This window comes from Narcine bancroftii, chromosome 13, assembly GCF_036971445.1.
Source record: "Narcine bancroftii isolate sNarBan1 chromosome 13, sNarBan1.hap1, whole genome shotgun sequence".
Classification (NCBI taxonomy): domain Eukaryota; kingdom Metazoa; phylum Chordata; class Chondrichthyes; order Torpediniformes; family Narcinidae; genus Narcine; species Narcine bancroftii.
Genome location: NC_091481.1, coordinates 37,959,892 through 37,977,642, shown reverse-complemented (window position 1 = coordinate 37,977,642; position 17,751 = coordinate 37,959,892). Strand labels below are relative to the sequence as shown.

Genomic DNA, 17,751 nt, shown 5'->3' with positions numbered 1-17,751 from the left:
TGTAATAAAATTGCACCTGCTACTCCCTCACTGGCATCTACCGCTAAAGAAAATGGTCTGTCAAAATAAGGAGATTTTAACACAGGGTAAAAAAAAATTTCAAAATTTCCAAAGCTGCTGACAAACTTTAGTTCACACAAGTTTCTCCCCTTTCTTCAAAAGATTGGTTAAAGGAAGAGTAAAGCAGTGTTGATAAGGCTCTATGGGGCACTGATAAGACTCATTTGGAGTTTTGTGCCATTTTGGGCCCCTTTCCTTAGAAGGGATGTAATGATGTTGGAGAGGGTACAAACAAGATTTAACAGGATGATTCCTGGAATACAAGGGCTAACATATGAGGAACATTTGATGGCTTTTGGACTCTATTCATTGGAGTATAGAACAATGAGAGGGGCTCTCATAGAAACGTTTTGAATGGTGAAAGGATTGGACAGAGTAGATGTGAATAAAATGCTTCCTTTGGTGGGTAAATCCAGGACGAGGGTACAGACTTAGAATTATAAGTTACCCAGTTAAAACAGAGATGAGAAGAAATTTCTTTAGCCAGAGAGTCATGGATTTGTTGCCACATACAGCTGTGGAGGACCAATCACTGGGGAAGTTTAAGGAGATTGATGGGTTTCTAATTAGTTAGGGTACCAAGAGATGGGGGAAAAGGCCAGAAATTGAAACTAGATGTGAGTGGTTTAGTTCAGGGTGGAGTTGCAGAGCAGACTTGATGGGCCAAAATGGCCTACTTCTTGTGATATAGTGGGTTTTTTTCCCTTTCTGATTATGTTCTCCTATCCTCCTCATGTACTGTTTACCAATAATATGATTATAAAAAGAAAGACATCTTCCACAAACCAACCAAACTCCCACAGCTACCTCGACTATACCTCTTCACACTTTGTTCCCTGTAAGGATTTCATTCTCTTCTCTCAATTCTTGAGTCTCCGTCTCTCCCAGTACGAGGACTTCCATGCCAGATCATCAAAGATGTCCTCCTTCTTCTATCAACAGGGCCCTCACCCACATATCCTCCATTATACGCACTTCTGCCCTGGCCCCCTCCACACCCATGCAGATGAATGTGTGGCTTAAGAGTTGGTGCACGGGGCAGGGGTTCAGATTGCTGCATCATTGGGATCTCTTCTGGGGAAGGTCCGACCTGTTCAAAAAGGATAGGCTACACCTGAACTGGAGGGGGACCAACATCCTGGGAGCTGGTTTGCTAGAGCTGTTGGGGAGGGTTTAAACTAGTTTGGTGGGGGGTGGGTGGGAATCAGAATGTGAGTACACCAATTAAGGTAGGACAAAAGAATGATGCTATGTGTTCTGAGTTGGTGCGGAAGGACAGGCAGGGGACAAAAAATAAAGGTAGCCAGCTAGAGGGTTTGAATGTTTATCTCAATGCTAGGAGTACTAGGAATAAAGGGTACATGGAACTATGATGTTGTGGCTGTTACAGAGACTTACTGGAGGAAGGGCAGGATTGGCTGATGCAGGTACCTGGGTTTATGTGTTTTAAAAGGAATAGAATTGGAGGTAAAGAGGTGGGGGGGGGGGGCGGAGGTAGCATTACTGGTCAGGGATAGTACAATAGCTATAGAAAGGGACGACACTGCAGAGAGAGTGTCCACCGGGTTGGTGTAGGTGGAAGTCAGAAATAAGAATGGACCTATTACTGTGCTGGGAGTCGTTTAGATGCCCCCAAATAGCCCTCGGGACACTGAGGAACTAATAAGCAGGCTGATTTTGGAAAGGTGCAGGAAATATGGGGGTGTACTTATGGGTGATTTCAACTTCCCTAATATTGACTGGCACTTACTGACTGCAAGAGAGATAGATGTGGCTGAATATGTCAAGCGTGTACAAGTAGTCCCCTTGCTTAATAAAACGTAATAGGGAGAATCCTGGGAATTGTAGACCGGCGAGTCTTATGTCAGTGGTGTGTAAACTAAAGGAGAGAATTCTTAAGGATAGGATCTATGAGCATTTGGAGAAGTCCAGTCTACTCAAAGATAGTCAGCACGACTTTGTGAAGTGAAGGTCATCCTTCCAAAATTGATGAGGGTAGGGTGGTAGATGTGGACAGGATGCAGAAATTTACCAAGATGTTGCCTGGAATGGGAAACAAGTTTTAAGAGGCCAAGGTTTTCCCTTTGGAACGTAGAAGGATGAGAGGAGACTTGATTGAGGTCTACAAGATTATGCGAGGCATAGATAGGGTGGGCAGTCAGCACCTGTTTCTCAGGGCAGGATCAGCAAACACTAGAGATCACGTACAAAGTTAAGGGAGGGAAGTTGTGGGGAGACATCAGGGGTAAGTTTTTTTTTAAAAACACAGAGCTGTGGGTGCCTGGAATGCCTTGTCAGGAACGGTGGTGGAGGATGAAATATTGGGGGCATTTAGGAGACTCTTAGACAGACACATGGGTGAAAGAGGATGAGATGTTGCACTTCGGAAGAGCGAATCAGAATAAATCAAAGTATTGAGTATAGAAGTTGGGATGTTATGCTGAAGTTATTCAAGACATTGGTGTGCAGTTCTGGTTGCCCAGCAGCAGGAAAAATATCAATAAGATTGAAAGAGTGCAGAAAAGATTTACTAAGATGTTGCCGACTCTTCAGGGAGTTGAGTTACCAGGAAAGATTAAACAGGTTAGTACTATACTCCTTGGAACCAAGAAAAATGAGGGGAGACTTAATGGAGGTTTATAAGATTATGAGGGGTATAGACAGTGTAGATGTGAATAGGATGTTTCCACTTAGACTGGGAGATAAATATAGGAGGTCATAGCTTTAGGTTGAAAGGGGAGAGATATAAGGGGAACATTATGGGAAAGTTCTTCACTCAGAGAGCGGTAGGAGTGTGGAATGAGCTGCCATCTGACATAGTGAATGCAGATTCAATCTTGAATTAACAAATAAATTGGATAAATACAAGGATAGGAGTGGTCTGGAGGGTTATGGAATGTGAGTAGGTCAGTGGGACTAGCTAGTTTTATTGGTCACCAGACCTGGAGGGTCGAATGACCCATTTTCTGTGCTGTAATGTTCTATGGGTCAGCACAACATTGAGGGCTGAAGGGCCTCTATTGTGCAGTACTATTCTATGTTCTAAGAGCAGGGTTCTCCTTGTCCTCACCAAACAGTCTCAGCATCCAACATATCATCGCCATTCCGTCACCTACTGTGATCCCACTACCAGACACATTTTTCCTGCTCCTCCTCTCTCCATTCCCTCCATGACTCCCTCACCCACTTTTCCCTTCCCATCAATTTCCCCTTTCATACCTATCCCTGTTGCTGCAGGAGATGCTTCACTTGCGCCCAGACTTCCTCCCTCACCACATTTTGGGACCCAAACAGTCCTTCCAAATGAAGCTACAGAGGAATATTCGGTGCTCCCTTTGTGGTCTCATCTACCTTGGAGAGACTGGATGCTGACTAGGACATGATTTCAATGAGTACTCTGTCCACAATAGCATGGACATTCCCTTGCTGACATTGTCCGTCATGGACTCATGTACTGCCAAACTGTGACCATTTGCCTATTTAAGGGACAACACCCCATCTTCCATATGGGCATCTTCCAACCGTAGAGCATTAACATTGGCCTCTCCTGTTTTGGTTAGGCCCCTCCTCCATCTTTTCCTATGAATCGAGTTACAGGGAAAGGTTAACCAGGTTGGAACTTTATTCCCTGGAGCATTGAAGAATGAGGGAAAATTTGATAGAGGTGTTTAAAATTATGAGGGGGGTAGTCAGAGTAAATGTAGACACTACGTGTAGGAGAGATACAAACCAAAGATGTGTTAAAAGTCAATGGGGAAAAGTTTAGGGGAACATGAGGAGGAACTTCCTTTACACAGAGAGTGATGGGAGTGTGGAACGAGGTGAATGTGGGCTCAGTTTTAACATTTAAGAGGAATTTGGACAGATACATGGATGGGAGAGGTACGGAGGACTATGGAGTGGGTGCAGGTCAGTGGAACTAGGCAAAACAGTGTTCAGCACAGACTAGAAGGACTGAGCAGGCCTGTTTCTCGGCTGTAATTTTCTGGTTCTATCTCTTCTTTCCAGTAGCTCTGTCCTTCTCTCTCTCTCTCTCTTCACTTTTACCTATTCTACAGGTTGGAGTGGAGGGACAAGGTTATTGCATCATCAGTGGAACAGTTCTGTCTGTAGGTGAAATGAAATCAGTCCAGTGTCTTTGGGAGCTGTACTTTGATGTCCAAAGCATTTCATGATGGTGGAAGTCAGTAGAACTGGACGGTAGTCCTTGAAGTCTGTTACTGCCACTCTCTTTGGTACCGGGATGTTGGTGGCCATCTTGAAACCTATGGGGATGATGGACGACTGCAGTTTGACATATTGAAGATGTCCACAAGGGCCTCCATCAATCAGTCTGCACAGTCCTTCAATCCCTGACCAGGTATATCGTCTGGTCCCTCTGTCTTGCACGGGTTCATTGTGGATAGGGTTCTCCTCACCTCGGTTGCAGCTATGTTCATCAGAGGGACTCGGAGCTTGCTTCGGGATCAGCCTGTTCTTCACATTGAACAGAAGGGAAGCATCGTTGTCTTTGACTTGCATGTTTGTCTTCTGGTCTGTTATAGTTTTGATCCCTTGCCACAAGCATCCGTGTTATAAAGCTGTCAATAGCTCTTCTGTTCATACCCATGCTTTGCCTTCCGGATTGCATGGGAGAGTTCAGCCCTGGCTGATCTTAGCGCCATCTTGTCTCCTGTCTGAAGGCAGCATCACAAGCTCTGAGAAGTGCCCAGACTTCTGCATCCAACCAGGATTTCTGGTTTGCCCTGGTTGTGAAGCATTTGATTTCAGTGACATCCACTATGCACTTACTGATGTAGCCAGTCCCTTGCTCATGTAATCTTCTGTGTTTACAGATCTTTGTAGATGGCAGCCTCCCTGAAACTGCTGCAGCCCGTGGTCTCGACGCCATTCTATGGTATTGTTGTGCTCCTACCCCATCCTCATCACTCTGAAAACTGGCTTAGTCGCAGTCTGTATGCCAGCATTAGCAGGACGAATATGTGATCCGAGTATCCAAAGTGGGGGCAAAGGACAGTCTTGTATACATCAGGGACGTCGTACACCAGATCTAGGGTGTTCTCCTCTGTTGCCAGTGCTCGAATATGGCCTTTTTTCAATGCCTGAATAGCATGTAACTCTAAGCTTTTCACTGTAACTCAGCTCGTGTGATACAAATCATTAACAAACAACAGTGTATTTACCCCATTGTATTCCTGGAATAAGGTAAACATGTGAGGACTGTGTAAAATATGCCAATGTCCACTAGAGTTCAGAAGAGTCAGATCATTGAGAGAGATAAGACTTGAAAAGACGAAACAAGAAAATCTGGGACATTCTCCAAATCCCCAGCCTGAAGCCGCAAAGGAACATAGACCAACCCTTAAAAGGGTTATGAATCTGTGGAATTTTCAACAGCAAGTGTGACCATGATGTTCTGTCATACATTCTGGCACAATATGAATCAAGGGAAGTAGGGTTTAGTGAGACAAGAAGCCATGTTATAGAATCTGACACATTATTGAATGAATCAGAAAACGCTGTATAAACTTGGGAAATAGATACACCTACTTTAAAAGAGGTTTTTTAACCCCTCCCTCCAACAGGAGCTCTGTGAATTTCTCTCTCATTGCTCCTGCGCAGATTCCTGCTCTTTTAAATGCCCTCCACTCGCTACATTTCCTTCCTGAGTCTCAATAAAGGGTTCTGACCTGAAACAATCACTGACAATTTCTCACAATGCTGCCCCACTGAGTCCCTTCAGCTTCTCCTTGTTTGCTCAGAGATTCAAGTATCTGCAAGTCTTGCTTCTCCCTGTGAGAAATAGGACTAGGCCTGTTGCTCCTGTTTCCATTATTCTTTGAAGATCAATTGAATCCACTTAATTTACAGTAAATAATTTTAGGTACATGGGCAACCAGGTTACCTCACATAGAGTGCCCTCCATAATGTTTGGGACAAAGACACTTTTTTTTCCTTTATTTGCCCCTGTGCTCCACAGTTAAATTTGAAATTAAGCAATTCACATGAAATTAAATTTCCCATTCCAGATATTATCCAAGGTTATTTGTATACCTTTTGGTTTGACTATTTGATTGTAGAAATTACAGCACCCTCATTTCAGGGCAACATAATGTTTGGGACATTTGGCTTCACGGGTGGTTTGTGAGTTTAAATGTTTAATTGGCGCAAGTACAAGAGAACGAGGCTTGCTTCTAAGCTTTTGATTACCTTTGGAGCCTGCAGTTGTCATTTTTCAGCATGAGGACCAGAGTTGTGCCAGTGAATGTCAGAAGCCATTATAAGGCTGAAAAACTTGTAATGAGACATCATCCAAACCTTGGGATGACCAAAATCAACTGTTTGGAACATCGTTAAGAAGAAAGAGCGTACTGGTGAGCTGACCAGTTGCAAAGGGACTGGTCTTCCAAGGAAGATCTCCACTGCTGATGACAGAAGAATTTCTTCATCACGAAATCTCCAAATGCCTGCCCAACAGATCAGAAACACTCTTCAGGAGGCAGGTGTGGATGTGTCAATGAATACTGTCCAAAGAAGACTTCATGAACAGAAATACAGAGGCTACACAGATGCAAACCATGACAAAGGTGATAGGCGTGGATCTTGGGCAGTTCCTTTACACCTCCACACTCTGCTCTGATGCAGGTTAATCTTGGTCTCGTATGTCCACAAGACCTTTCTCCAGAATTCTGCAGTCTCTTTTAAATACATGGCACACTGTAATCTGGCCATCCTTTCTGTGACTAGCTGCATTTTGCAGTGTAGCCCCGTATTTCTTTTCATGAAGTCTTCTGCGGACAGTAGTCATTAACACATTCATACTTGCCTCCTGAACAGTGTTTCTGATCTGTTGGACATACGTTTGGGAATTTTTCGTCACTATGAGAAGAATGCCTCTGTCACCAACAGTGGATGTTTTCCTTGGAATACGAGTCCTTTTGCGATTTACTGAGCTCACCAGTGCACTCCTTCTTCTAAATGATGTTCCAAACTGTTGATTTTGGTAACTCTAAGGTTTGGGTGATGTCTCTTACTGCTTTATTCTTGTTTTGCAGCCTCATAATAACTTCGACTTTCATTGGCACAATCCTGGTCCTCATGGGTGAAAAATGGCAACTGCAGACTCCAAAGGTGATCAAAAGCTTAGAATCAAGCCTAACTCTTATACCTGCACCAATGAAGAAATTAAATATACATGCGAAGCCAAATGTTCCAAACATTATGGTGCCCTGAAATGTGCTATAATTTCTACATGGTCAAACCAATAGGTATACAAATAACCTTGGATAATTTCTGGAATGTGCACTTTAATTACATGTGAAATGTTTGATTACAAATTTAAAACTGTGGAGCACAGGGGCAAATAAAGGGTCTTTGTCCCAAACATTATGGAGAGCCCTATAAACACAACGTCCCAATAGCACAAAAAAACTAAACAATTACATTCCAGAATGGGACCGCATTAAATAAATTTATTTTATGCTTTGAATTATGAAAATTAGTCTGAGGAGAAACAATCATTAAAAAAAAAAGGATGCAAAACCAGTGCAACTGAATGCAATTTGAGCCTGGATTGATAACTGCATCCAAAGCATAATTGCCTGGGCCACTAAGGAACATCCGTACCTTGCATCAACATCCAAGTAATGAATATATAATTTTGTCACCTTCATCAGTAGGAATAGACTTTGAAGAATTTCTGCTCATATTTCTCTGACTCCGAGTCACAACTCGATTTCTGTTCGACTGTTTTGAGATTAATTTGATGGGAATACGTCTACGAACATCAACACTGCCAAGACATCCAGGACCGTCAGTGCCTTGCAGGTCTTTATCTTTTAGAAGAGAAAAGCTTAATCAGCAAACGTGGAACATTTCAGCACCTCGTATCCCTCTATTTTATTTTCAACCATGTACTTATCTAAAATTCTTTTAAATCTCCCTCTTGTACCAGTCACACCAACCCTGGAAACACATGCTAGGCACACACTGGGTAAAAAATTTTTTAAAAGTGTACTCCTGACATCCCTCATAAACTTTCCTCCTCTCTGATGTTTGCTACTCTCTCCCAGGTCATTCTTCTATGCTCCAAAGAGAAAAGCCCTAGCTCTGGTAATCCTGGCTCATAAGACATATTCTCCAGCAACAGACACTTGTGAACAGTAAGAAAGAAACAGAAATCACAAATATATAAAGATACAGTGAGGGCATAATACACTGAATCTCAGACAGTAGCCATGAGTAGAGGGCTCATAGCAGTGCAGATGGGATTGGGGCGAGGGAGAGACAGACGGGGCATGGCAGGAGAGATAGACGAGACAGACCAGGGGGTGACAAGGAAGAGAAAGGCATGGGGGTTGGTAGAAAAAGGGAGCAGGGGCGGGGGAAGGAGAGGACAGAGAGGTTGGCGGGGGGATGGAGAGGAGCGGGGGGATGGAGAGGAGCGGGGGGATGGAGAGGAGCGGGGGGATGGAGAGGAGCGGGGGGATGGAGAGGAGCGGGGGGATGGAGAGGAGCGGGGGGATGGAGAGGAGCGGGGGGATGGAGAGGAGCGGGGGGATGGAGAGGAGCGGGGGGATGGAGAGGAGCGGGGGGATGGAGAGGAGCGGGGGGATGGAGAGGAGCGGGGGGATGGAGAGGAGCGGGGGGATGGAGAGGAGCGGGGGGATGGAGAGGAGCGGGGGGATGGAGAGGAGCGGGGGATGGAGAGGAGCGGGGGATGGAGAGGAGCGGGGGGATGGAGAGGAGCGGGGGGATGGAGAGGAGCGGGGGGATGGAGAGGAGCGGGGGGGATGGAGAGGAGCGGGGGGATGGAGAGGAGCGGGGGGATGGAGAGGAGCGGGGGGATGGAGAGGAGCGGGGGGATGGAGAGGAGCGGGGGATGGAGAGGAGCGGGGGGATGGAGAGGAGCGGGGGGATGGAGAGGAGCGGGGGGATGGAGAGGAGCGGGGGGATGGAGAGGAGCGGGGGGATGGAGAGGAGCGGGGGGATGGAGAGGAGCGGGGGGATGGAGAGGAGCGGGGGGATGGAGAGGAGCGGGGGGATGGAGAGGAGCGGGGGGATGGAGAGGAGCGGGGGGAGGGGGAGTGGAGAGGAGAAGTGGGGGAGGGGGGTAAGGGGGGGAAAGGGGAGTGGGGGGGAGGGGAGTGGGGTGAGGGGAGTGGGGGGAGGGGGAGTGGGGGGAGGGGGAGTGGGGGGAGGGGGAGTGGAGGGGAGGGGGAGTGGAGGGGAGGGGGAGTGGAGGGGAGGGGGAGTGGAGGGGGTGGAGGGGAGGAAATGGGGAATGGGGTGGAGGAGGGAATGGGGAGATGGGAGGGTGGAGGAGGGGATGGGAGGGTGAAGAGGAGTGGATGGGGGAGTGGAGAGGAAGGGGAGATGGGTTTTGAGGAGGGGATGGGGGAATGGGGGAGGGGATGGGGAGATGGGGGAGGGGATGGGGAGATGGGGGAGGGGATGGGGAGATAGGGGAGGGGATGGGGAGATGGGGGAGGGGAGGGGATGGGGAGATGGGGGAGGGGAGGGAATGGGGAGATGGGTGGAGTGGAAGGATAAGCCGAAGCCCGTCACCGTGCCCCGCGGCCGCCTGTGTTGAGGACACTGACGTTGTGCACGGGGTCCGGGAGACGATGGCCAGTCGCCAGAATCGGCGCAGGCTGCGTTCAGGAGCCAAAGGCGTTGGAAGTGCCGGGACCCGGCGGATTAACGGTGGAGCTGGGGCCTAGGCAGGTACGGCCGCCGGCCCAAAGGGAATGCAGGCCGCGGCGCCACACTCACTCACTCACCACCCTCCTCCATCTTGAATGAAGCATTGTGGGAGGAAGAGGAGGCGGGAGCAGTAACCTAGCAACAGGCCGGCGTAGAAGGGAGCGATCATGATCAAGCCGATATGGAGGCAGAAAGGGCGTAACGATAGTGGGGGTGCGACGTAGTGGGTGCAGAAGGAAGAGGGGGGCGTGGGGGGGAGAGAAGGGGGCGTGGAGGGGGGAGAGAAGGGGGCGTGGAGGGGGGAGAGAAGGGGGCGTGGGGGGGAGAGAAGGGGGCGTGGGGGGAGAGAAGGGGGCGTGGAGGGGGGAGAGAAGGGGGAGAGAAGGGGGCGTGGGGGGAGAGAAGGGGGCGTGGGGGGAGAGAAGGGGGCGTGGGGGGAGAGAAGGGGGCGTAGAGGGGGGAGAGAAGGGGGCGTGGGGGGAGAGAAGGGGGCGTGGGGGGAGAGAAGGGGGCGTAGAGGGGGGAGAGAAGGGGGCGTGGGGGGAGAGAAGGGGGCGTGGAGGGGGGAGAGCAGGGGGAGAGAAGGGGGAGAGAAGGGGGCGTGGGGGGGGAGAGAAGGGGGCTTGGGGGGAGAGAAGGGGGCGTGGGGGGAGAGAAGGGGGCGTGGGGGGAGAGAAGGGGGAGAGAAGGGGGTCGTGGGGGGGAGAGAAGGGGGCGTGGGGGGGGAGAGAAGGGGGCGTGGGGGGAGAGAAGGGGGCGTGGGGGGAGAGAAGGGGGCGTAGAGGGGGGAGAGAAGGGGGCGTGGGGGGAGAGAAGGGGGCGTGGGGGGAGAGAAGGGGGCGTAGAGGGGGGAGAGAAGGGGGCGTGGGGGGAGAGAAGGGGGCGTGGAGGGGGGAGAGCAGGGGGAGAGAAGGGGGAGAGAAGGGGGCGTGGGGGGGGAGAGAAGGGGGCTTGGGGGGAGAGAAGGGGGCGTGGGGGGAGAGAAGGGGGCGTGGGGGGAGAGAAGGGGGAGAGAAGGGGGCGTGGGGGGGAGAGAAGGGGGCGTGGGGGGGGAGAGAAGGGGGCGTGGGGGGGAGAGAAGGGGGCGTGGGGGGGAGAGAAGGGGGCGTGGGGGGGAGAGAAGGGGGGAGAGGGGGACGTGGGGGGGAGAGAAGGGGGCGTGGGGGGAGAGAAGGGGGGAGAGGGGGACGTGGGGGGGAGAGGGGGACGTGGGGGGGAGAGAGGGGGACGTGGGGGGGGGAGAGAGGGGGACGTGGGGGGGGAGAGAGGGGGACGTGGGGGGGGAAGAGAGGGGGACAAGAGGGGGAGAGAAGGGGGCGTGGGGGGGAGAGAAGGGGGCGTGGGGGGGAGAGAAAGGGGCGTGGGGGGGAGAGAAGGGGGCGTGGGGGGGAGAGAAGGGGGCGTGGGGGGGAGAGAAGGGGGCGTGGGGGGGAGAGAAGGGGGCGTGGGGGGGAGAGAAGGGGGCGTGGGGGGGAGAGAAGGGGGCATGGGGGGAGAGAAGGGGGCGTGGGGGGGAGAGAAGGGGGCGTGGCGGGGAGAGAAGGGGGCGTGGAGGGGGGAGAGAAGGGGGCGTGGGGGGGAGAGAAGGGGGCGTGGGGGGAGAGAAGGGGGCGTGGAGGGGGGAGAGAAGGGGGAGAGAAGGGGGTGTGGGGGGGGAGAGAAGGGGGCTTGGGGGGGAGAGAAGGGGGCTTGGGGGGAGAGAAGGGGGCGTGGGGGGAGAAAAGGGGGCGTGGAGGGGGGAGAGAAGGGGGCTTGGGGGGGGGAGAGAAGGGTGCGTGGGGGGGAGAGAAGGGGGGAGAGGGGGACGTAGGGGGGAGAGGGGGACGTGGGGGGGAGGGGGGACGTGGGGGGGGGAGAGAGGGGGACGTGGGGGGGGAGAGAGGGGGACGTGGGGGGGAGGGGGGGACGTGGGGGGGGAGAGAGGGGGATGTGGGGGGGGAGAGAGGGGAACGTGGGGGGGGAAGAGAGGGGGACAAGAGGGGGAGAGAAGGGGGCATGGGGGGGAGAGAAGGGGGCGTGGAGGGGAGAGAAGGGGGCGTGGAGGGGGGAGAGAAGGGGGCGTGGGGGGGAGAGAAGGGGGCTTGGGGGGAGAGAAGGGGGCGTGGGGGGAGAGAAGGGGGCGTGGAGGGGAGAGGGGGCGTGGAGGGGGGAGAGAAGGGGGCGTGGGGGGGAGAGAAGGGGGCGTGGGGGGAGAGAAGGGGGCGTGGAGGGGGGAGAGAAGGGGGAGAGAAGGGGGCGTGGGGGGGGAGAGAAGGGGGCTTGGGGGGAGAGAAGGGGGCTTGGGGGGAGAGAAGGGGGCGTGGGGGGAGAGAAGGGGGCGTGGGGGGGAGAGAAGGGGGCGTGGGGGGGAGAGAAGGGGGCGTGGGGGGGAGAGAAGGGGGCGGGGGGGAGAGAAGGGGGCGTGGGGGGGAGAGAAGGGGGCGTGGGGGAGAGAAGGGGGCGTGGGGGGGAGAGAAGGGGGCGTGGGGGGAGAGAAGGGGGCGTGGGGGGGAGAGAAGGGGGCTTGGGGGGAGAGAAGGGGGCTTGGGGGGAGAGAAGGGGGCGTGGGGGGGAGAGAAGGGGGCGTGGGGGAGAGAAGGGGGCGTGTGGGGGAGAGAAGGGGGCGTGGGGGGGAGAGAAGGGGGCGTGGGGGGGAGAGAAGGGGGCTTGGGGGGAGAGTAGGGGGCTTGGGGGGAGAGAAGGGGGCGTGGGGGGGAGAGAAGGGGGCGTGGGGGGGAGAGAAGGGGGCGTGGGGGGGAGAGAAGGGGGCGTGGGGGGGAGAGAAGGGGGCGTGGGGGAGAGAAGGGGGCGTGGGGGGGAGAGAAGGGGGCGTGGGGGGAGAGAAGGGGGCGTGGGGGGAGAGAAGGGGGCGTGGGGGGGAGAGAAGGGGGCGTGGGGGGGAGAGAAGGGGGGGAGAGGGGGACGTGGGGGGGAGAGGGGGACGTGGGGGGGGAGAGAGGGGGACGTGGGGGGGGGAGAGAGGGGGACGTGGGGGGGGAAGAGAGGGGGACAAGAGGGGGAGAGAAGGGGGCGTGGGGGGGAGAGAAGGGGGCGTGGGGGGGAGAGAAGGGGGCGTGGGGGGGAGAGAAGGGGGCGTGGGGGGGAGAGAAGGGGGCGTGGGGGGGAGAGAAGGGGGCGTGGGGGGGAGAGAGGGGGGGAGAGGGGGACGTGGGGGGGAGAGGGGGACGTGGGGGGGAGAGAGGGGGACGTTGGGGGGGGAGAGAGGGGGACAAGAGGGGGAGAGAAGGGGGCGTGGGGGGGAGAGAAGGGGGCGTGGGGGGAGAGAAGGGGGCGTGGGGGGGAGAGAAGGGGGCGTGGGGGGGAGAGAAGGGGGCGTGGGGGGGAGAGAGAAGGGGACATGGGGGGGGAGAGAGGGGGACGTGGGGGGGAGAGAGGGGGACGTGGGGGGAGAGAGGGGGACGTGGGGGGGGAGAGAGAGGGGGACGTGGGGGGGAGAGAGAGAGGGGGACGTGGGGGGGAGAGAGGGGGACGTGGGGGGAGAGAGGGGGACGTGGGGGGGTGAGAGAAGGGGGCGTGGGGGGGAGAGAAGGGGGCGTGGGGGGGGAGAGAAGGGGGCTTGGGGGGAGAGAAGGGGGCGTGGGGGGAGAGAAGGGGGCGTGGAGGGGAGAGAAGGGGCGTGCGGAGGGGGGAGAGAAGGGGGCGTGGGGGGGAGAGAAGGGGGCGTGGGGGGGAGAGAAGGGGGCGTGGGGGGGGGAGAGAAGGGGGGAGGGCGTGGGGGGAGAGAAGGGGTGGGGGAGAGAAGGGGGCGTGGGGGGGGGGAGGGGAGAGAAGGGGGCTGTGGGGGGGAGAGAAGGGGGCTTGGGGAGGCGAGAGAAGGGGCGTGGGGGGGAGAGAAGGGGGCGTGGGGGGAGAGAAGGGGGCGTGGGGGGAGAGAAGGGGGCTTGGGGGGAGAGAAGGGGGCTTGGGGGGAGAGAAGGGGGGAGTGGGGGGGAGAGAAGGGGGCGTGGGGGGAGAGAAGGGGGCGTGGGGGGGAGAGAAGGGGACGTGGGGGGGGGAGAGAGGGGGACGTGGGGGGGGAGAGAGGGGGACGTGGGGGGGAGAGAGGGGGACGTGGGGGGAGAGAGGGGGACGTGGGGGGGAGAGGGGGACGTGGGGGTGAGAGGGGGACGTGGGGGGAGAGAGGGGGACGAGGGGGGGGAGAGGGGGACGTGGGGGGTGAGAGGGGGACGTGGGGGGGAGAGAGGGGGACGAGGGGGAGAGGGGGACGTGGGGGGGAGAGGTGGACGTGGGGGGGAGAGGGGGTCGTGGGGGGGAGAGGGGGGACGTGGGGGGAGAGGGGGACGTGGGGGGGGAAGAGAGGGGGACGTGGGGGGGAAGAGAGGGGGACGTGGGGGGGAAGAGAGGGGGACGAGAGGGGGACGTGGGGGGGAGAGGGGTCGTGGGGGGGAAGAGAGGGGGACAAGGGGGGGAGAGGGGGACGTGGGGGGAGAGGGGACATGGGGGGGAGAGGGGATATGGGGGGGAGAGGGGACGTGGGAGTAGAGAGGGGGACGTGGTGGGGAGAGGAGGATGTGGTGGAGAGGAGGACATGGTGTGGGTGAGGGGAGAGGGGATGTGGTGGGGGAGAGGAGAACGTGGTGGGGGAGATGGGGACATGGGGGAGGAGAGGAGGATGTGGGAGGGAAGAAGGGGAGAATAGGATGTGGGGAATGGGGAGAGAAGGACGTGGAGGATGAGAGTAGAGGACATGGGGGTAGGAGAGAAAGACGGGGAGAGGAGGATGTGGGGGAAGAGGGGAGTGGAGGTTGTGGGGGGAGGAGGATGTGGGGGAAGAGGGGAGCGATGTTCGTGGTGGAAGAGGGGAGAGATGGACGTGGGAGAAGGGGAGAGGACATGGGGGATGAGGGTGGAGGACGTGGGAGGGAAGGGGAGAGTAGGACGTGGGGAGAAGGACGTGGGGGGAAGAGGGAGAGAGAAGGATGTGGGGGAATGGGGAGAGGAGGTGGGGGGAGTAGGACGTGGGGAGAAGGACGTGGGGGGAAGAGGGAGAGAGAAGGATGTGGGGGAATGGGGAGAGGAGGTGGGGGGAAGAGGGAGAGAAGGACCTGGGTGGAAGTGAGGGAAGGACGTGGGGGAAGACAGGGAGAGAAGGACATGGGGGCGGAAGAGGGGGAGTCGAGGTGGGTTCCAAAGACGTTGGAACCTTCGGGGTCACCACTGTAGCGGCTGCTAACAGCAGCGATACTGAAATGATGTACGTCCACACAACACGAGGTTCAACCAGGAACTGACTTTATTTGAATCTCTCGTGCTGCCTTTAGGGAACGACCCACTTCCTGTCTAGGGTGCGCTGGTCTATGGGGGTGACGTCAGCGCGTTGTGAAGTCACTGCCTGCCCAGCAATGAGCAACCAGGAAGTGGGGTCATCTCCCAAGCAACACGTGTCTGTGGGTTTCTCTGAGAAAAGAAGGGGGCCTGCACCATCTTTTAACTACTGACTGGGCTGGCGATTCAGCCCGTCTAACTGCGTGGTTGTTTGGCCCACTATAGTATAACATGATAACATATTGAACAATATTGTCCCTTTCTCATCAATTTGGAATTGTGGTGACCCACTTACCAGCAAGCAAACCGGCTCCTGAAATGATAGACGTGTTGTGGAAAACACGGGAAATTGACCTTCATCCGCACAGGTTTTTAATTTGAGCTGATGATGTCACTGACAACATCACTCCCTGGCCATGTGACAGAAGCAGTGACATTTAAGCCCAGCCTACAAGCTGGGAGGTGTCAGTCTTACACTGAACTCTACAGTGCATACATTGACTTCCCTGAATTTACATCCACTCAATGTCTATAGTAGCTCAGTATAGAATACTCACAGCAGCAGGACCGTGTAACTCCCAACATTAGACCGGCAACAGGATTGATCAAATTCGTTGTCTGACCGTCAGTCGGCCAGGAGACAACGGGATGAAGATAGCACCCATTGGTGTTTCTCCCATCAATGATGGGTTGCAGAAGCTCGCTGCTGCCAACTGCCCTGCAGCTGGCCATCGAGACAGCCTTTTGTATGTCTGGCTGACATTTTTTGTGGGCAGCTATGGCTGCCGGCCCAAAGGGAATGCAGGCCGCAGCGCCACACTCACTCACTCATCACCCTCCTCCATCTTGAATGAAGCATTGTGGGTACACTTTCTTAAAAAATCCAGATCATCAACATTAGGAGCATATTTATTAACTAAGATGACTTTTCTGTTATTCAATGTACCTGTAACTATGAAGAATCTACCCATGGGATCCATAATCATTTAAAAATGCACAAAGGGAACTTTAGAGTCAATAAAGATCAATGCACCTTTAACTTTAAACTGAGCCAGGGACTGAAGTTGCAAACCTCTTCAGAACTTGAAAAACTGATTTTCATCCTCTTTATGAATGTGCATCTCCTGCGCAAAGATGAACATTTAAATTTTTTTTGTTTAATTGTATGGATCAAGTCAGTAACATTCAGAGTGTGATGGAATATCGGGAATGTTTTTTGGAGATAAATTGGTTAAATTAGAGTGTGTGCGTGTGCATGTGTGTGTGCGTGTGTGGCCGTCATCCCAAACTGTCACTGGCATTCATACCCATGGCAAAAGCTGAGCAGGTTCTGACACCTCACCTGCAAATACCAAATCTTAGTGATGTTTTACCATGCATGAAAAAAGGTTCCAGCAACAAATGATTGTGCCATAGGTCTTAATTTAGCTCACAAGATCACCTCATTGACTGACAGTGGAGAGGGGGGGGGGGAAGATTCTGAAGAGAATTTGCCTCAAGTGGGCTGACTTTTCTACACCCCTCCACATTCTTTCTGTTCATTTGGAGAACCATGGGTTTGAATGTAGGAAATGCTGGGAAAACACATTTCAGGCGTATCTTCATTTAAATAGGTTGAAGAAAACATAAGTGAGCAAATGATATAGGCCAGAGAACAAGGCATGAAAAGGATGGCCTCAAGCCTTGTTGAAAGTGTGACAGATTATGCTCTATTTTATATTGTTTATAGATATGTTTTAAAAGGAAATAAATTGTGGCAAAATTTTAATGTACTCACATACAAACACTTCAAAACAGATCTCATTTAAAATGCCAAGAGCTCTGCTCAAGCCAGGCAGTCCAGACTCCGGGTGCCTTTGCAAAAACTTTGAAGAATGCCTATAAAGACTTCACAAGTAGGTGTCAATTGGACATGCTGTGGAGTGATGGATTCTTTGGCTTGGCTTCGCGGACGAAGATTTATGGAGGGGGTAAAAAGTCCACGTCAGCTGCAGGCTCGTTTGTGGCTGACAAGTCCGATGCGGGACAGGCAGACACGATTGCAGCGGTTGCAGGGGAAAATTGGTTGGTTGGGGTTGGGTGTTGGGTTTTTCCTCCTTTGCCTTTTGTCAGTGAGGTGGATTATTGGTTTGGAAAGCAACAGATGAACAAACTCGGAAGATTAGGTCCAAAGCTACAGTCTGTCTGAGTGCAGTTGGCTGTTTTAAGAGGGTCATATGGTTTTCTCTAAGTGACAGAGATAATTCAGTTCAGCAGCAGCAGCTGGGACTGGAACAGGACAAGCTGGCAAGCTTGTGGAAAAACCCCATTTGGAAGATGGGTTCTGAGTTCTTAGTTCAGCCTGGTGAAAGAGGAGATGGCTGGCTGTATAATGTTTCACTTGAAATAAGGGAAACAGAAAAGGAACTCTGTGGCTACCTGAAAGAAAGTGATTATCATCTGGAAAATCCTGATGAGGCAGGTTTATTCAGCAAGACATTGAAGTGGCTGATCGGAAGGGATCAGTTGTGGGGATGACCAACGAGCAACAAATTTCTCTCTGAAAACTGTCACAAACCTTCCATTTACCTTAAAAGCCTGGTGAAATTCATGAATGTTAAATTCTGTGCACAATATAAGAATTGCCTGCAACCAGTGAACTTGAAGGAGTAAGAAGTGAGGTTGTGCCTGGAAGTCAGCCTGAAGAAAACTGAGGTCCTCCATCAGCCAGCTCCCCACCAT

General features: G+C 53.9%; 1 protein-coding gene across 5 annotated transcripts in view; it reads right to left on the bottom strand.

The window, feature by feature from the left end:
• cbll1 (Cbl proto-oncogene-like 1, E3 ubiquitin protein ligase) overlaps positions 1 to 15,789 on the bottom strand; it is a 68,384-nt gene extending 52,595 nt beyond the window's left edge. Inside the window, exons 1-2 of one of the 5 annotated variants that reach the window (XM_069907423.1) lie at positions 15,588 to 15,789; positions 7,728 to 7,895 (exon numbers count right to left, since the gene is read on the bottom strand). In XM_069907423.1, the coding sequence (XP_069763524.1) occupies positions 7,728 to 7,895; positions 15,588 to 15,762 (343 nt within the window). In that variant the 5' untranslated portion in view covers positions 15,763 to 15,789. The other 4 variants (XM_069907421.1, XM_069907424.1, XM_069907425.1 and 1 more) reach the window with 4 other exon arrangements.
• Between the last annotated feature and the right edge of the window lie 1,962 nt (positions 15,790 to 17,751).